At 31.3% G+C, this 14,803-nt stretch overlaps 1 protein-coding gene across 2 annotated transcripts in view; it reads right to left on the bottom strand.

The window, feature by feature from the left end:
• LOC143237002 (zinc finger RNA-binding protein-like) overlaps nt 1–14,803 on the bottom strand; it is a 62,956-nt gene that overhangs the window by 14,316 nt on the left and 33,837 nt on the right. For both annotated transcript variants that reach the window (XM_076475792.1, XM_076475793.1), the window contains one exon: nt 13,650–13,791. In XM_076475792.1, the coding sequence (XP_076331907.1) occupies nt 13,650–13,791 (142 nt within the window). The remainder of the gene's footprint in view (nt 1–13,649; nt 13,792–14,803) is intronic.

Below are 14,803 nucleotides of genomic sequence, written 5' to 3'. Positions count from 1 at the left end.
AATCTAATACAAACATATGTCCTGTACAACTACTGTGATTAACTACACAATACTGTGCTGGTAAATATAATCTAATACAAACATATGTCCTGTACAACTAGTGTGATTAACTACATAACACTGTGCTGGTAAATATGATCTAATACAAACATATGTCATATTTTGGCTACTGTGATTAACTACATAACTTGCTGTGCTGGTGGAGTATGATCTAATACAAACATATGTCCTGTACAACTACTGTGATTAACTACATAACACTATGCTGGTGAAATATGATCTAATACAAACATATGACCTGTACAACTATTGTGATTAACTACATGACACTGTGCTGGTGAAGTATGATCTAATACAACACATGACCTGTACAAGCTAGTTGTGATTAACTACACAATGCTGTGCTGGTAAATATAATCTAATACAAACATATGTCCTGTACAGCTATTGTGATTAACTACATAACACTATGCTGGTAAATATGATCTAATACAAACATATGTCCTGTTTACGAAGCTACTGTGATTAACTACACAATGCTGTGCTGGTGAAGTATGATCTAATACAAACATATATCACCAATGCGACTAGTGTGATTAACTACACAATACTGTGCTGGTAAATATAATCTAATACAAACATATGTCCTGTACAACTAGTGTGATTAACTACACAATACTGTGCTGGTAAATATAATCTAATACAAACATATGACCTGTACAGCTAGTGTAATTAACTACACAATGCTGTGCTGGTAAATATAATCTAATACAAACATATGACCTGTACAACTAGTTGTAATTAACTACACAATACTGTGCTGGTAAATATAATCTAAACAAACATATGTCCTGTACAACTAATGTGATTAACTACATAACACTGTGCTGGTGAAATATGATCTAATACAAACATATGTCCTGTACAACTACTGTGATTAACTACATAATGCTGTGCTGGTAAATATAATCTAATACAAACATATGTCCTGTACAACTACTGTGATTAACTACATAATGCTGTGCTGGTAAATATAATCTAATACAAACATATGACCTGTACAACTACTGTGATTAACTACATAATGCTGTGCTGGTAAATATGATCTAATACAAACATATGACCTGTACAGCTACTGTGATTAACTACATAATGCTGTGCTGGTAAAGTATGATCTAATACAAACATATGACATATGTACAGCTACTGTGATTAACTACTGGAACGCTGTGCTGGTAAATATGATCTAATACAAACATATGTCCTGTACAGCTACTGTGATTAACTACACAATGCTGTGCTGGTGAATATGATCTAATACAAACAAACATGTCATATTTACAGCTAGTTGTGATTAACTACACAATGCTGTGCTGGTGAAATATGATCTAATACAAACATATGTCATGTACAGCTAGTTGTGATTAACTACACAATGCTGTGCTGGTGAAATATAATCTAATACAAACATATGTCCTGTACAGCTATTGTGATTAACTACACAATGCTGTGCTGGTGGAAGTATAATCTAATACTGAACATATGTCATAGTACAGCTAGTTGTGATTAACTACACAATGCTGTGCTGGTGGAAATATAATCTAATACAGGCATATGTCCTTTACGGCTGCTGTGATTAACTGCACAATGCTGTGCTGGTGGAAGTATGATCTAATACAAACATATGTCCTGTACAGCTACTGTGATTAACTACACAATACTGTGCTGGTAAGTATGATCTAATACAAACATATGTCCTGTACAGCTGCTGTGATTAACTACACAATGCTGTACTGGTAAATATAATCTAATACAAACATATGACCTGTACAGCTGTTGTGATTGGCTACATGGCACTGTGCTGGTGAGTATGATCTAATACAAGGCATATGTCCATGTACAAGCTAGTTGTGATTAACTGCACAATACTGTGCTGGTGATATGATCTAATACAAACATATGATACCTGTGCAGCTAGTTGTGATTAACTACATAACTTGCTGTGCTGGTGAATATAATCTAATACAAACATATGTCCTGTACAAAGGGTGTGATTAACTACATAACACTGTGCTGGTGAAATATAATTTAATACATACATATGTTTGTGCAACTACTGTGATTAACTACACAATGCTGTGCTGGTAAGTATAATCTAATACAAACATATGTACTGTACAAGCTAGTTGTGATTAACTACATAACTGCTGTGCTGGTGAAGTATGATCTAATACAAACATATGTCCTGTACAGCTACTGTGATTAACTACATAACACTATGCTGGTGAAATATAATCTAATACAAACATATGACCTGTACAACTATTGTGATTAACTACATAACACATGACCTGTACAACTGGTGTGATTAACTGCACAATGCTGTGCTGGTAAAGCATAATCTAATACAAACATATGTCATATTTACAACTATTGTGATTAACTACATAACACTATGCTGGTAAAGTATGATCTAATACAAACATGTATCCTGTACAGCTACTGTGATTAACTACAATGCTGTGCTGGTGAATATGATCTAATACAAACATGTATCCTGTACAGCTAGTGTGATTAACTACACAATGCTGTGCTGGTAAATATGATCTAATACAGACATATGACCTGTACAGCTAGTGTGATTATCTGCACAATGCTGTGCTGGTGAAATATAATCTAGGACTAACATATGTCCTGTACAGCTATTGTGATTAACTACATAACACTGTGCTGGTAAATATGATCTAATACAAACATATGTCCTGTACAACTACTGTGATTAACTACATAATGCTGTGCTGGTAAATATGATCTAATACAAACATATGTCATATTACAGCTATTGTGATTAACTACATAATGCTGTGCTGGTGAAGTATGATCTAATACAAACATATGACCTGTTTGCAGCTATTGTGATTAACTACATAATGCTGTGCTGGTGAAATATGATCTAATACAAAGGCATATGTCCTGTACAACTACTGTGATTAACTACATAACTTGCTGTGCTGGTAAATATGATCTAATACAAACATATGTCCTGTACAGCTATTGTGATTAACTACATAACACTGTGCTGGAAGATATGATCTAATACAAGGCATATGTCATGTACAAGCTATTGTGATTAACTACACAATGCTGTGCTGGTGAGTATGATCTAATACAAACATATGTCCTGTGCAGCTAGTTGTGATTAACTGTACAATGCTGTGCTGGTAAGTATGATCTAATACAAACAGCATATGTCAATACAGCTATTGTGATTAACTACGCAATGCTGTGCTGGTGAGTATGATCTAATACAAACATATGTCATATTTACAGACTGTTGTGATTAACTACGCAACGCTGTGCTGGTGAAGTATGATCTAATACAAACATATGTCCTGTACAAGCTAGTTGTGATTAACTGCACAATGCTGTGCTGGTGAAATATGATCTAATACAAACATATGTCCTTTACAGCTACTGTGATTAACTACGCAATGCTGTGCTGGTGAAGTATGATCTAATACAAACATATGTCATATACAAGCTACTGTGATTAACTGCACAATGCTGTGCTGGTGAAATATGATCTAATACAAACAGCATGTCCTGTTTTGACTACTGTGATTAACTACACAATACTGTAACTGGTGAATATGATCTAATACAAACATATGATATGTACACTATTGTGATTAACTACATAACGCTGTGCTGGTAAAGTATGATCTAATACAAACATATGTCCTGTACAACTAGTGTGATTAACTACACAATGCTGTGCTGGTAAAGTATGATCTAATACAAACATATGACCTATTTACAACTAGTTGTGATTAACTACATAACGCTGTGCTGGTGAAATATGATCTAATACAAACATATGTCCTATTTGCAACTAGTGTGATTAACTACATAACACTGTGCTGGTGAAATATAATTTAATACAAACATATGTCATATTTTGACTACTGTGATTAACTGCACAATGCTGTGCTGGTAAATATGATCTAATACAAACATATGTCCTGTACAGCTAGTTGTGATTAACTACATAACTTGCTGTGCTGGTAAATATGATCTAATACAAACATATGTCCTGTACGGCTACTGTGATTAACTACACACTATGCTGGTGGAAATATGATCTAATACAGGCTGTATGTCATGTTACAACTACTGTGATTAACTACATAACACTATGCTGGTGAAATATGATCTAATACAGGCACATATGACCTATTTACAGCTGTTGTGATTAACTACATAACGCTATGCTGGTGAAATATGATCTAATACAAACACATGACCTGTACAACTAGTTGTGATTAACTGCACAATGCTGTGCTGGTAGGCATAATCTAATACAAACATATGTCCATGTACAACTGTTGTGATTAACTACATAACGCTATGCTGGTGAAATATGATCTAATACAGACATATATCATATGTTTACAGCTACTGTGATTAACTGCATGATGCTGTGCTGGTGAAGTATGATCTAATACAAACATATATCCTGTTGCAGCTAGTGTGATTAACTACACAATGCTGTGCTGGTAAATATAATCTAATACAAACATATATCCTGTGCAGCTAGTTGTGATTAACTACACAATACTGTGCTGGTAAATATAATCTAATACAAACATATGACCTGTACAACTAGTTGTGATTAACTACACAATACTGTGCTGGTAAATATAATCTAATACAAACATATGACCTGTACAACTAGTTGTGATTAACTACACAATGCTGTGCTGGTAAATATAATCTAAAGAACTAATATGTCCTGTACAGCTATTGTGATTAACTACATAACTGCTGTAACTGGTAAATATGATCTAATACAAACATATGTCCTGTACAACTACTGTGATTAACTACATAATGCTGTGCTGGTAAATATAATCTAATACAAACATATGTCCTGTACAACTATTGTGATTAACTACATAATGCTGTGCTGGTGAAATATAATCTAATACAAACATATGACCTGTACAACTATTGTAATTAACTACATAATGCTGTGCTGGTAAATATGATCTAATACAAACATATGTCATGTACAACTACTGTGATTAACTACATAACACTGTGCTGGTAAATATAATCTAATACAAACATATGTCATATGTACGGCTATTGTGATTAACTACATAATGCTGTGCTGGTAAATATGATCTAATACAAACATATGTCCTGTACAACTACTGTAATTAACTACATAATACTGTACTGGTAAATATAATCTAATACAAACATATGTCCTGTACAACTATTGTAATTAACTACATAACACTGTACTGGTAAATATAATCTAATACAAACATATGACCTGTACAACTACTGTAATTAACTACACAATACTGTACTGGTAAATATAATCTAATACAAACATATGTCCTGTACAACTACTGTAATTAACTACATAACGCTGTGCTGGTAAATATGATCTAATACAAACATATGTCCTGTACAACTGCTGTGATTAACTGCACAATGCTGTGCTGGTAAATATAATCTAATACAAACATATGTCCTATTACAACTAGTTGTGATTAACTACACAATGCTGTGCTGGTGAAGTATGATCTAATACAAACATATGTCATGTACAACTATTGTGATTAACTACGCAATGCTGTGCTGGTGGAAATATGATCTAATACAAACATATGTCCTGTACAACTAGTTGTGATTAACTACACAATACTGTGCTGGTAAATATAATCTAATACAAACATATGTCATATTACAACTATTGTGATTAACTACACAATACTGTGCTGGTAAATATAATCTAATACAAACATATGTCCTGTACAACTATTGTAATTAACTACATAACACTGTACTGGTAAATATAATCTAATACAAACATATGTCCTGTACAACTAGTGTAATTAACTACACAATACTGTACTGGTAAATATAATCTAATACAAACATATGTCCTGTACAACTACTGTAATTAACTACACAATACTGTACTGGTAAATATAATCTAATACAAACATATGTCCTGTACAACTACTGTAATTAACTACACAATACTGTACTGGTAAATATAATCTAATACAAACATATGTCCTGTACAACTACTGTGATTAACTACACAATGCTGTACTGGTAAATATAATCTAATACAAACATATGACCTGTACAACTATTGTAATTAACTACATAACACTGTACTGGTAAATATAATCTAATACAAACATATGTCCTGTACAACTAGTGTAATTAACTACACAATACTGTACTGGTAAATATAATCTAATACAAACATATGACCTGTACAACTAGTGTAATTAACTACATAACACTGTACTGGTAAATATAATCTAATACAAACATATGTCCTGTACAACTAGGTGTGATTAACTACATAACGCTGTGCTGGTAAATATAATTTAATACAAACATATGTCCTGTACAACTACTGTGATTAACTGCACAATGCTGTGCTGGTAAATATAATCTAATACAAACATATGTCACCTGTACAGCTAGTTGTGATTAACTACATAACGCTGTGCTGGTAAATATGATCTAATACAAACATATGTCCTGTACAACTACTGTGATTAACTACATAACGCTATGCTGGTGGAAATATGATCTAATACAAACATATGTCATATTTTACCCGGCTACTGTGATTAACTACATAACTTGCTATGCTGGTGGTAATATGATCTAATACAGACGTAGTGACCTGTACGAGCTATTGTGATTAACTACATAACACTATGCTGGTGGAAATATGATCTAATACAAACGCGCGTGACTATGTACGGCTAGTTGTGATTAACTGCACAATGCTGTGCTGGTGAGGCATGATCTAATACAGGCATATGTCATATTTTGACTATTGTGATTAACTACGCAACGCTTGCTATGCTGGTGAATATGATCTAATACAGAGCATATGTCCTGTACGCAACTGCTGTGATTAACTACACAATGCTGTGCTGGTAGAGTATGATCTAATGCATTAAACATATATCACATTGCGGCTAGTGTGATTAACTGCACAATGCTGTGCTGGTGAAATATGATCTAATACAAACGTATATCATGTGCAGCTAGTTGTGATTAACTACACAATGCTGTGCTGGTAAATATAATCTAATACAAACATATGACCTGTACAACTAGTGTAATTAACTACACAATACTGTACTGGTAAATATAATCTAATACAAACATATGACCTGTACAACTAGTGTAATTAACTACACAATACTGTGCTGGTAAATATAATCTAAACTAACATATGTCATATTACAACTATTGTAATTAACTACATGGCACTGTGCTGGTAAATATAATCTAATACAAACATATGTCCTCTATAAACTGCTGTGATTAACTACATAATGCTGTGCTGGTAAATATAATCTAATACAAACATATGTCCTGTACAGCTATTGTGATTAACTACATAATGCTGTGCTGGTGAAATATGATCTAATACAAACATATGATATGTACAACTATTGTGATTAACTACATAATGCTGTGCTGGTAAATATAATCTAATACAAACATATGTCCTGTACAGCTACTGTGATTAACTACATAACTTGCTGTGCTGGTGGAAGTATGATCTAATACAAACATATGACCTGTACACTACTGTGATTAACTACATAATGCTGTGCTGGTAAATATGATCTAATACAAACATATGTCATATTTTGCAACTATTGTGATTAACTACATAACTGCTGTGCTGGTAAATATAATCTAATACAAACATATGACCTGTACAACTACTGTGATTAACTACATAATGCTGTGCTGGTAAATATAATCTAATACAAACATATGACCTGTACAGCTACTGTAATTAACTACATAATACTGTGCTGGTAAATATAATCTAATACAAACATATGTCCTGTACAACTACTGTAATTAACTACACAATGCTGTGCTGGTAAATATAATCTAATACAAACATATGTCCTGTACAACTAGTTGTGATTAACTACACAATACTGTGCTGGTAAATATAATCTAATACAAACATATGTCCTGTACAACTAGTTGTAATTAACTACACAATGCTGTGCTGGTAAATATAATCTAATACAAACATATGTCCTGTACAACTATTGTGATTAACTACATAACACTGTGCTGGTAAATATAATCTAATACAAACATATGTCCTGTACAACTACTGTAATTAACTACATAATACTGTACTGGTAAATATAATCTAATACAAACATATGTCCTGTACAACTAGTGTAATTAACTACACAATGCTGTACTGGTAAATATAATCTAATACAAACATATGACCTGTACGGCTACTGTGATTAACTACATAATGCTGTGCTGGTAAATATAATCTAATACAAACATATGTCCTGTACAACTATTGTGATTAACTACATAATGCTGTGCTGGTAAATATGATCTAATACAAACATATGACCTGTACAACTATTGTGATTAACTACATAATGCTGTGCTGGTAAATATGATCTAATACAAACATATGTCCTGTACAACTACTGTGATTAACTACATAACTTGCTGTGCTGGTAAATATGATCTAATACAAACATATGTCCTGTACAACTATTGTGATTAACTACATAATGCTGTGCTGGTAAATATGATCTAATACAAACATATGACCTGTACAACTACTGTGATTAACTACATAATACTGTGCTGGTAAATATGATCTAATACAAACATATGTCCTGTACAACTATTGTGATTAACTACATAACACTGTACTGGTAAATATAATCTAATACAAACATATGACCTGTACAACTACTGTAATTAACTACATAATACTGTACTGGTAAATATAATCTAATACAAACATATGACCTGTACAACTACTGTAATTAACTACATAACACTGTACTGGTAAATATAATCTAATACAAACATATGTCCTGTACAACTACTGTAATTAACTACACAATACTGTACTGGTAAATATAATCTAATACAAACATATGTCCTGTACAACTAGTTGTGATTAACTACACAATACTGTACTGGTAAATATAATCTAATACAAACATATGTCCTGTACAACTAGTGTAATTAACTACACAATACTGTGCTGGTAAATATAATCTAATACAAACATATGTCCTGTACAACTATTGTAATTAACTACATAACACTGTACTGGTAAATATAATCTAATACAAACATATGTCCTGTACAACTAGTGTAATTAACTACATAACACTGTACTGGTAAATATAATCTAATACAAACATATGTCCTGTACAACTAGTGTAATTAACTACACAATACTGTACTGGTAAATATAATCTAATACAAACATATGACCTGTACAACTACTGTAATTAACTACATAACACTGTACTGGTAAATATAATCTAATACAAACATATGTCCTGTACAACTATTGTAATTAACTACATAATACTGTACTGGTAAATATAATCTAATACAAACATATGTCCTGTACAACTAGTGTAATTAACTACATAACACTGTACTGGTAAATATAATCTAATACAAACATATGTCCTGTACAACTATTGTAATTAACTACACAATACTGTACTGGTAAATATAATCTAATACAAACATATGTCCTGTACAACTAGTTGTGATTAACTACATAACACTGTACTGGTAAATATAATCTAATACAAACATATGTCCTGTACAACTATTGTGATTAACTACATAATACTGTGCTGGTAAATATAATCTAATACAAACATATGTCCTGTACAACTATTGTGATTAACTACATAACACTGTGCTGGTAAATATAATCTAATACAAACATATGTCCTGTACAACTACTGTGATTAACTACACAATACTGTGCTGGTAAATATGATCTAATACAAACATATGACCTGTACAACTATTGTAATTAACTACACAATGCTGTGCTGGTAAATATAATCTAATACAAACATATGTCCTGTACAACTACTGTGATTAACTACACAATGCTGTGCTGGTAAATATAATCTAATACAAACATATGTCATGTACAACTATTGTGATTAACTACATAACACTGTACTGGTAAATATGATCTAATACAAACATATGTCCTGTACAGCTGCTGTGATTAACTACATAACTGCTGTGCTGGTAAATATGATCTAATACAAACATATGTCCTGTACAACTAGTTGTGATTAACTACATAACACTGTGCTGGTAAATATGATCTAATATAAACATATGTCCTGTACAACTACTGTGATTAACTACATGGCTTGCTGCGCTGGTAAATATAATCTAATACAAACATATGTCCTGTACAACTAGTGTAATTAACTACATAACACTGTGCTGGTAAATATGATCTAATACAAACATATGTCCTGTACAACTATTGTGATTAACTACACAATGCTGTGCTGGTAAATATAATTTAATATAAACATATGACCTGTACAACTATTGTGATTAACTACACAATACTGTGCTGGTAAATATAATCTAATATAAACATATGTCCTGTACAACTACTGTGATTAACTACATAATGCTGTGCTGGTAAATATAATCTAATACAAACATATGTCCTGTACAACTACTGTGATTAACTACACAATGCTGTGCTGGTAAATATGATCTAATACAAACATATGACCTGTACAACTACTGTGATTAACTACATAACACTGTGCTGGTAAATATAATCTAATACAAACATATGACCTGTACAACTAGTGTGATTAACTACATAACACTGTACTGGTAAATATAATCTAATACAAACATATGTCCTGTACAACTACTGTAATTAACTACATAACACTGTGCTGGTAAATATAATCTAATACAAACATATGTCCTGTACAACTACTGTAATTAACTACATAACACTGTGCTGGTAAATATAATCTAATACAAACATATGTCCTGTACAACTATTGTGATTAACTACATAACACTGTGCTGGTAAATATAATCTAATACAAACATATGACCTGTACAACTATTGTGATTAACTACATAACACTGTGCTGGTAAATATAATCTAATACAAACATATACCTGTACAACTATTGTGATTAACTACATAACACTATGCTGGTAAATATAATCTAATACAAACATATGTCCTGTACAACTACTGTGATTAACTACATAACACTGTGCTGGTAAATATAATCTAATACAAACATATGACCTGTACAACTACTGTGATTAACTACACAATACTGTGCTGGTAAATATAATCTAATACAAACATATGACCTGTACAACTATTGTGATTAACTACATAACACTGTGCTGGTAAATATGATCTAATACAAACATATGTCCTGTACAACTATTGTGATTAACTACATAACACTGTGCTGGTAAATATGATCTAATACAAACATATGACCTGTACAACTGCTGTGATTAACTACACAATGCTGTGCTGGTGAAATATGATCTAATACAAACATATGACCTGTACAACTATTGTGATTAACTACATAACACTGTGCTGGTAAATATGATCTAATACAAACATATGTCCTGTACAACTACTGTGATTAACTACATAACACTGTGCTGGTAAATATGATCTAATACAAACATATGACCTGTACAACTACTGTAAGTAACTACATAACTTGCTGTGCTGGTAAATATAATCTAATACAAACATATGACCTGTACAACTATTGTGATTAACTACATAACACTGTGCTGGTAAATATAATCTAATACAAACATATGACCTGTACAACTATTGTGATTAACTACAATGCTGTGCTGGTAAATATAATTTAATACAAACATATGTCCTGTACAACTATTGTGATTAATTACACAATACTGTACTGGTAAATATAATCTAATACAAACATATGACCTGTACAACTATTGTGATTAACTACACAATGCTGTGCTGGTAAATATAATTTAATACAAACATATGTCCTGTACAACTATTGTAATTAATTACACAATACTGTACTGGTAAATATAATCTAATACAAACATATGACCTGTACAACTATTGTAATTAACTACATAACACTGTACTGGTAAATATAATCTAATACAAACATATGACCTGTACAACTATTGTAATTAACTACACAATACTGTACTGGTAAATATAATCTAATACAAACATATGTCCTGTACAACTATTGTAATTAACTACACAATACTGTACTGGTAAATATAATCTAATACAAACATATGACCTGTACAACTATTGTAATTAATTACACAATACTGTACTGGTAAATATAATCTAATACAAACATATGACCTGTACAACTATTGTAATTAACTACACAATACTGTACTGGTAAATATAATTTAATACAAACATATGTCCTGTACAACTATTGTAATTAACTACACAATACTGTACTGGTAAATATAATCTAATACAAACATATGACCTGTACAACTATTGTAATTAATTACACAATACTGTACTGGTAAATATAATCTAATACAAACATATGACCTGTACAACTAGTGTAATTAACTATTAGGTTGAGGAATAATTCGTGAGCGTTTTTAAATAATTTCATTCAAGCATTACATGCAAGACTATACAATACTTCAATGCATGAACACATTACACCCAAAACATTTATTATGATACTTTATTTCATGTAATACCTAGGTATATAGTATGCATTGTTTTAAATGAAATTGCAAGAAATTAAATGCGAAAAGCAGATGGTGTCGAAAATGCTTGATTTTGTCCACTTGACATTCCATTTAATAAGCTGAAAATGAAAGCAAAAATTAAAGACATATGAAAATCAAACACACCATCTATTAGAGCAAAAAATTATCTACCAAATGACATGAAATATTTTGCAAAAGCGTTTCATTTATGAATATATTTTTTTAACTTGAAAAAACGCTCATGAATTATTCCTCAACCCAATACATAAGACTGTACTGGTAAATATAATTAACACAAACAAGTGATCTGTTATTGAATATAAATTCTGTATAACAAAAATACTTTTTCCAGAATGCAAAGTCAAAATATCTTTAATTGCTAGAAAACAATGGTAAATACAAATAACTGGCCTTTGTGAATTAACTTGTATAAGGAGTTTCATACTATGCTATGGTAACAAATTTATTTAATATTTGATTGCAATACAGACATTTATTTACAAATCTGTGTTATGTAAAGTATTATCCTGTGTGTTTCAATTCCACTTAACAAAACATTCAGTGTTCTGTAACTACACATGCTGAGTAAGAGGTAGAAATAAATTCGGCTCCCAAATAACAACATAAATTAACTTTCAATTTTAAAAAAAGTTTTATAATTGCAAAAAATATTTCCATCAACAAAAATCAGGCTTAGTATAAATCTTATTGGCATATCACAAGTCCAAAAATTCTACATCTTTTATTCTACAACAAATATATTAAAATATACATCCTACTTCATCCTTAATCTAAACTAAACAAGTTTAATGACCATAATGAGCTGCTCAGAATATCCAACTCATTTACACACACTACCGTAGCTACAGGTAATCAGTTTTGACCATCTAGTAGTTGTAAGAATCCTGTTGGCTTACTCATTTAAATATGCATATAATATTATGATATAATTAATTATTTCAGCCTATCGGTAACCCAGCAGAGGGTTACTGTTGTCCTACCAGCACTTGCTTCGTCACCACTTTTTCTCATGACAGGTGATGTCAGGGTCACAGTGACAGTAACATTTTGTTCAGCCAAAACAGTGATGGCAGCTTCCTCAACACACAGTTTGACTTCATAGCTGTCTTCTGGAGCTACAACCTAATTGGTTAACAAAATTCTCTTTAACATATAAATTATATATATGTTTAAAACAACAAACAATCATGAAATGGGCAATTCTAAATGTTAATTCAATCTTATCTACTCCTTAGTCATAATAAATGTTAAATCTGTTGCAACTAATATATGTTTCTGTAACAAATAACTTCTGGCACTATTAATACAGCTAACTTTCTATGCATCATAAATGTAAACCACAAGATGGACTTCTGCAAGCTTAACAGCATGGAATTGTAAATTTAACCCTCTTGCAACAGGTCACAGGTAATGTCATTTGCACTTGTTGACTTGCTTTCAAAATTTATTGAACAATTTTACAAATTTGTCAATAAGTTTGGAATCAAATTGTAGATAATAGTTTAATATTATACAGGGGTTAATGTTTTTTAATCTAAACATAAATATTAAAATAATACAACTAAATATTGATTTTACTGAGTCATGTGGCATGCTGAATGCAGCACTGGTTTGTGATATCGAAATAATAAGTTTGTAAGTTTGTACAAATTACGAACTCAAATTACTAATATTATCAAAATAAACATAAAATAAAACCAAATATCTTTTTACTTTGCTGAGATATAGATTATTTACTGAAACGCGAATGGTGGCCCCCCATTCTCCTCTTTCCATTATTCATTTTTATACATGAAACGGAAACAAAAAAAAAGTTTGACCTCCTCCACGTGCAAAATTTTAAAAGGCTTAGCAACCCATGTCCAGTAGAAACTGAGTTCAAAGGTCATAGTAAAAAAAGATAATTGCTTTAATTCTTGATTTTTCAACCTTTTAAGAAAAACAAGTTTAATAATTTATTTCTAAATAGTAATAACCTATATACATATATATAATATATAATAATGGAAATGTGACTGTATATATTACAAAATACTAGTCTAATAAGCAGCCAAGACATAGAAGACTAAAGGTCAGTTTTATATTACTGGATACATAACCTGAGTACATGTGCACCAAGTCAATACAAGTTATG

Source organism: Tachypleus tridentatus, chromosome 13 (genome assembly GCF_004210375.1).
Source record: "Tachypleus tridentatus isolate NWPU-2018 chromosome 13, ASM421037v1, whole genome shotgun sequence".
Lineage (NCBI taxonomy): Eukaryota > Metazoa > Arthropoda > Merostomata > Xiphosura > Limulidae > Tachypleus > Tachypleus tridentatus.
Note: the sequence above shows the minus strand (reverse complement) of the source record. Positions and strands in the feature narration are given on the sequence as shown.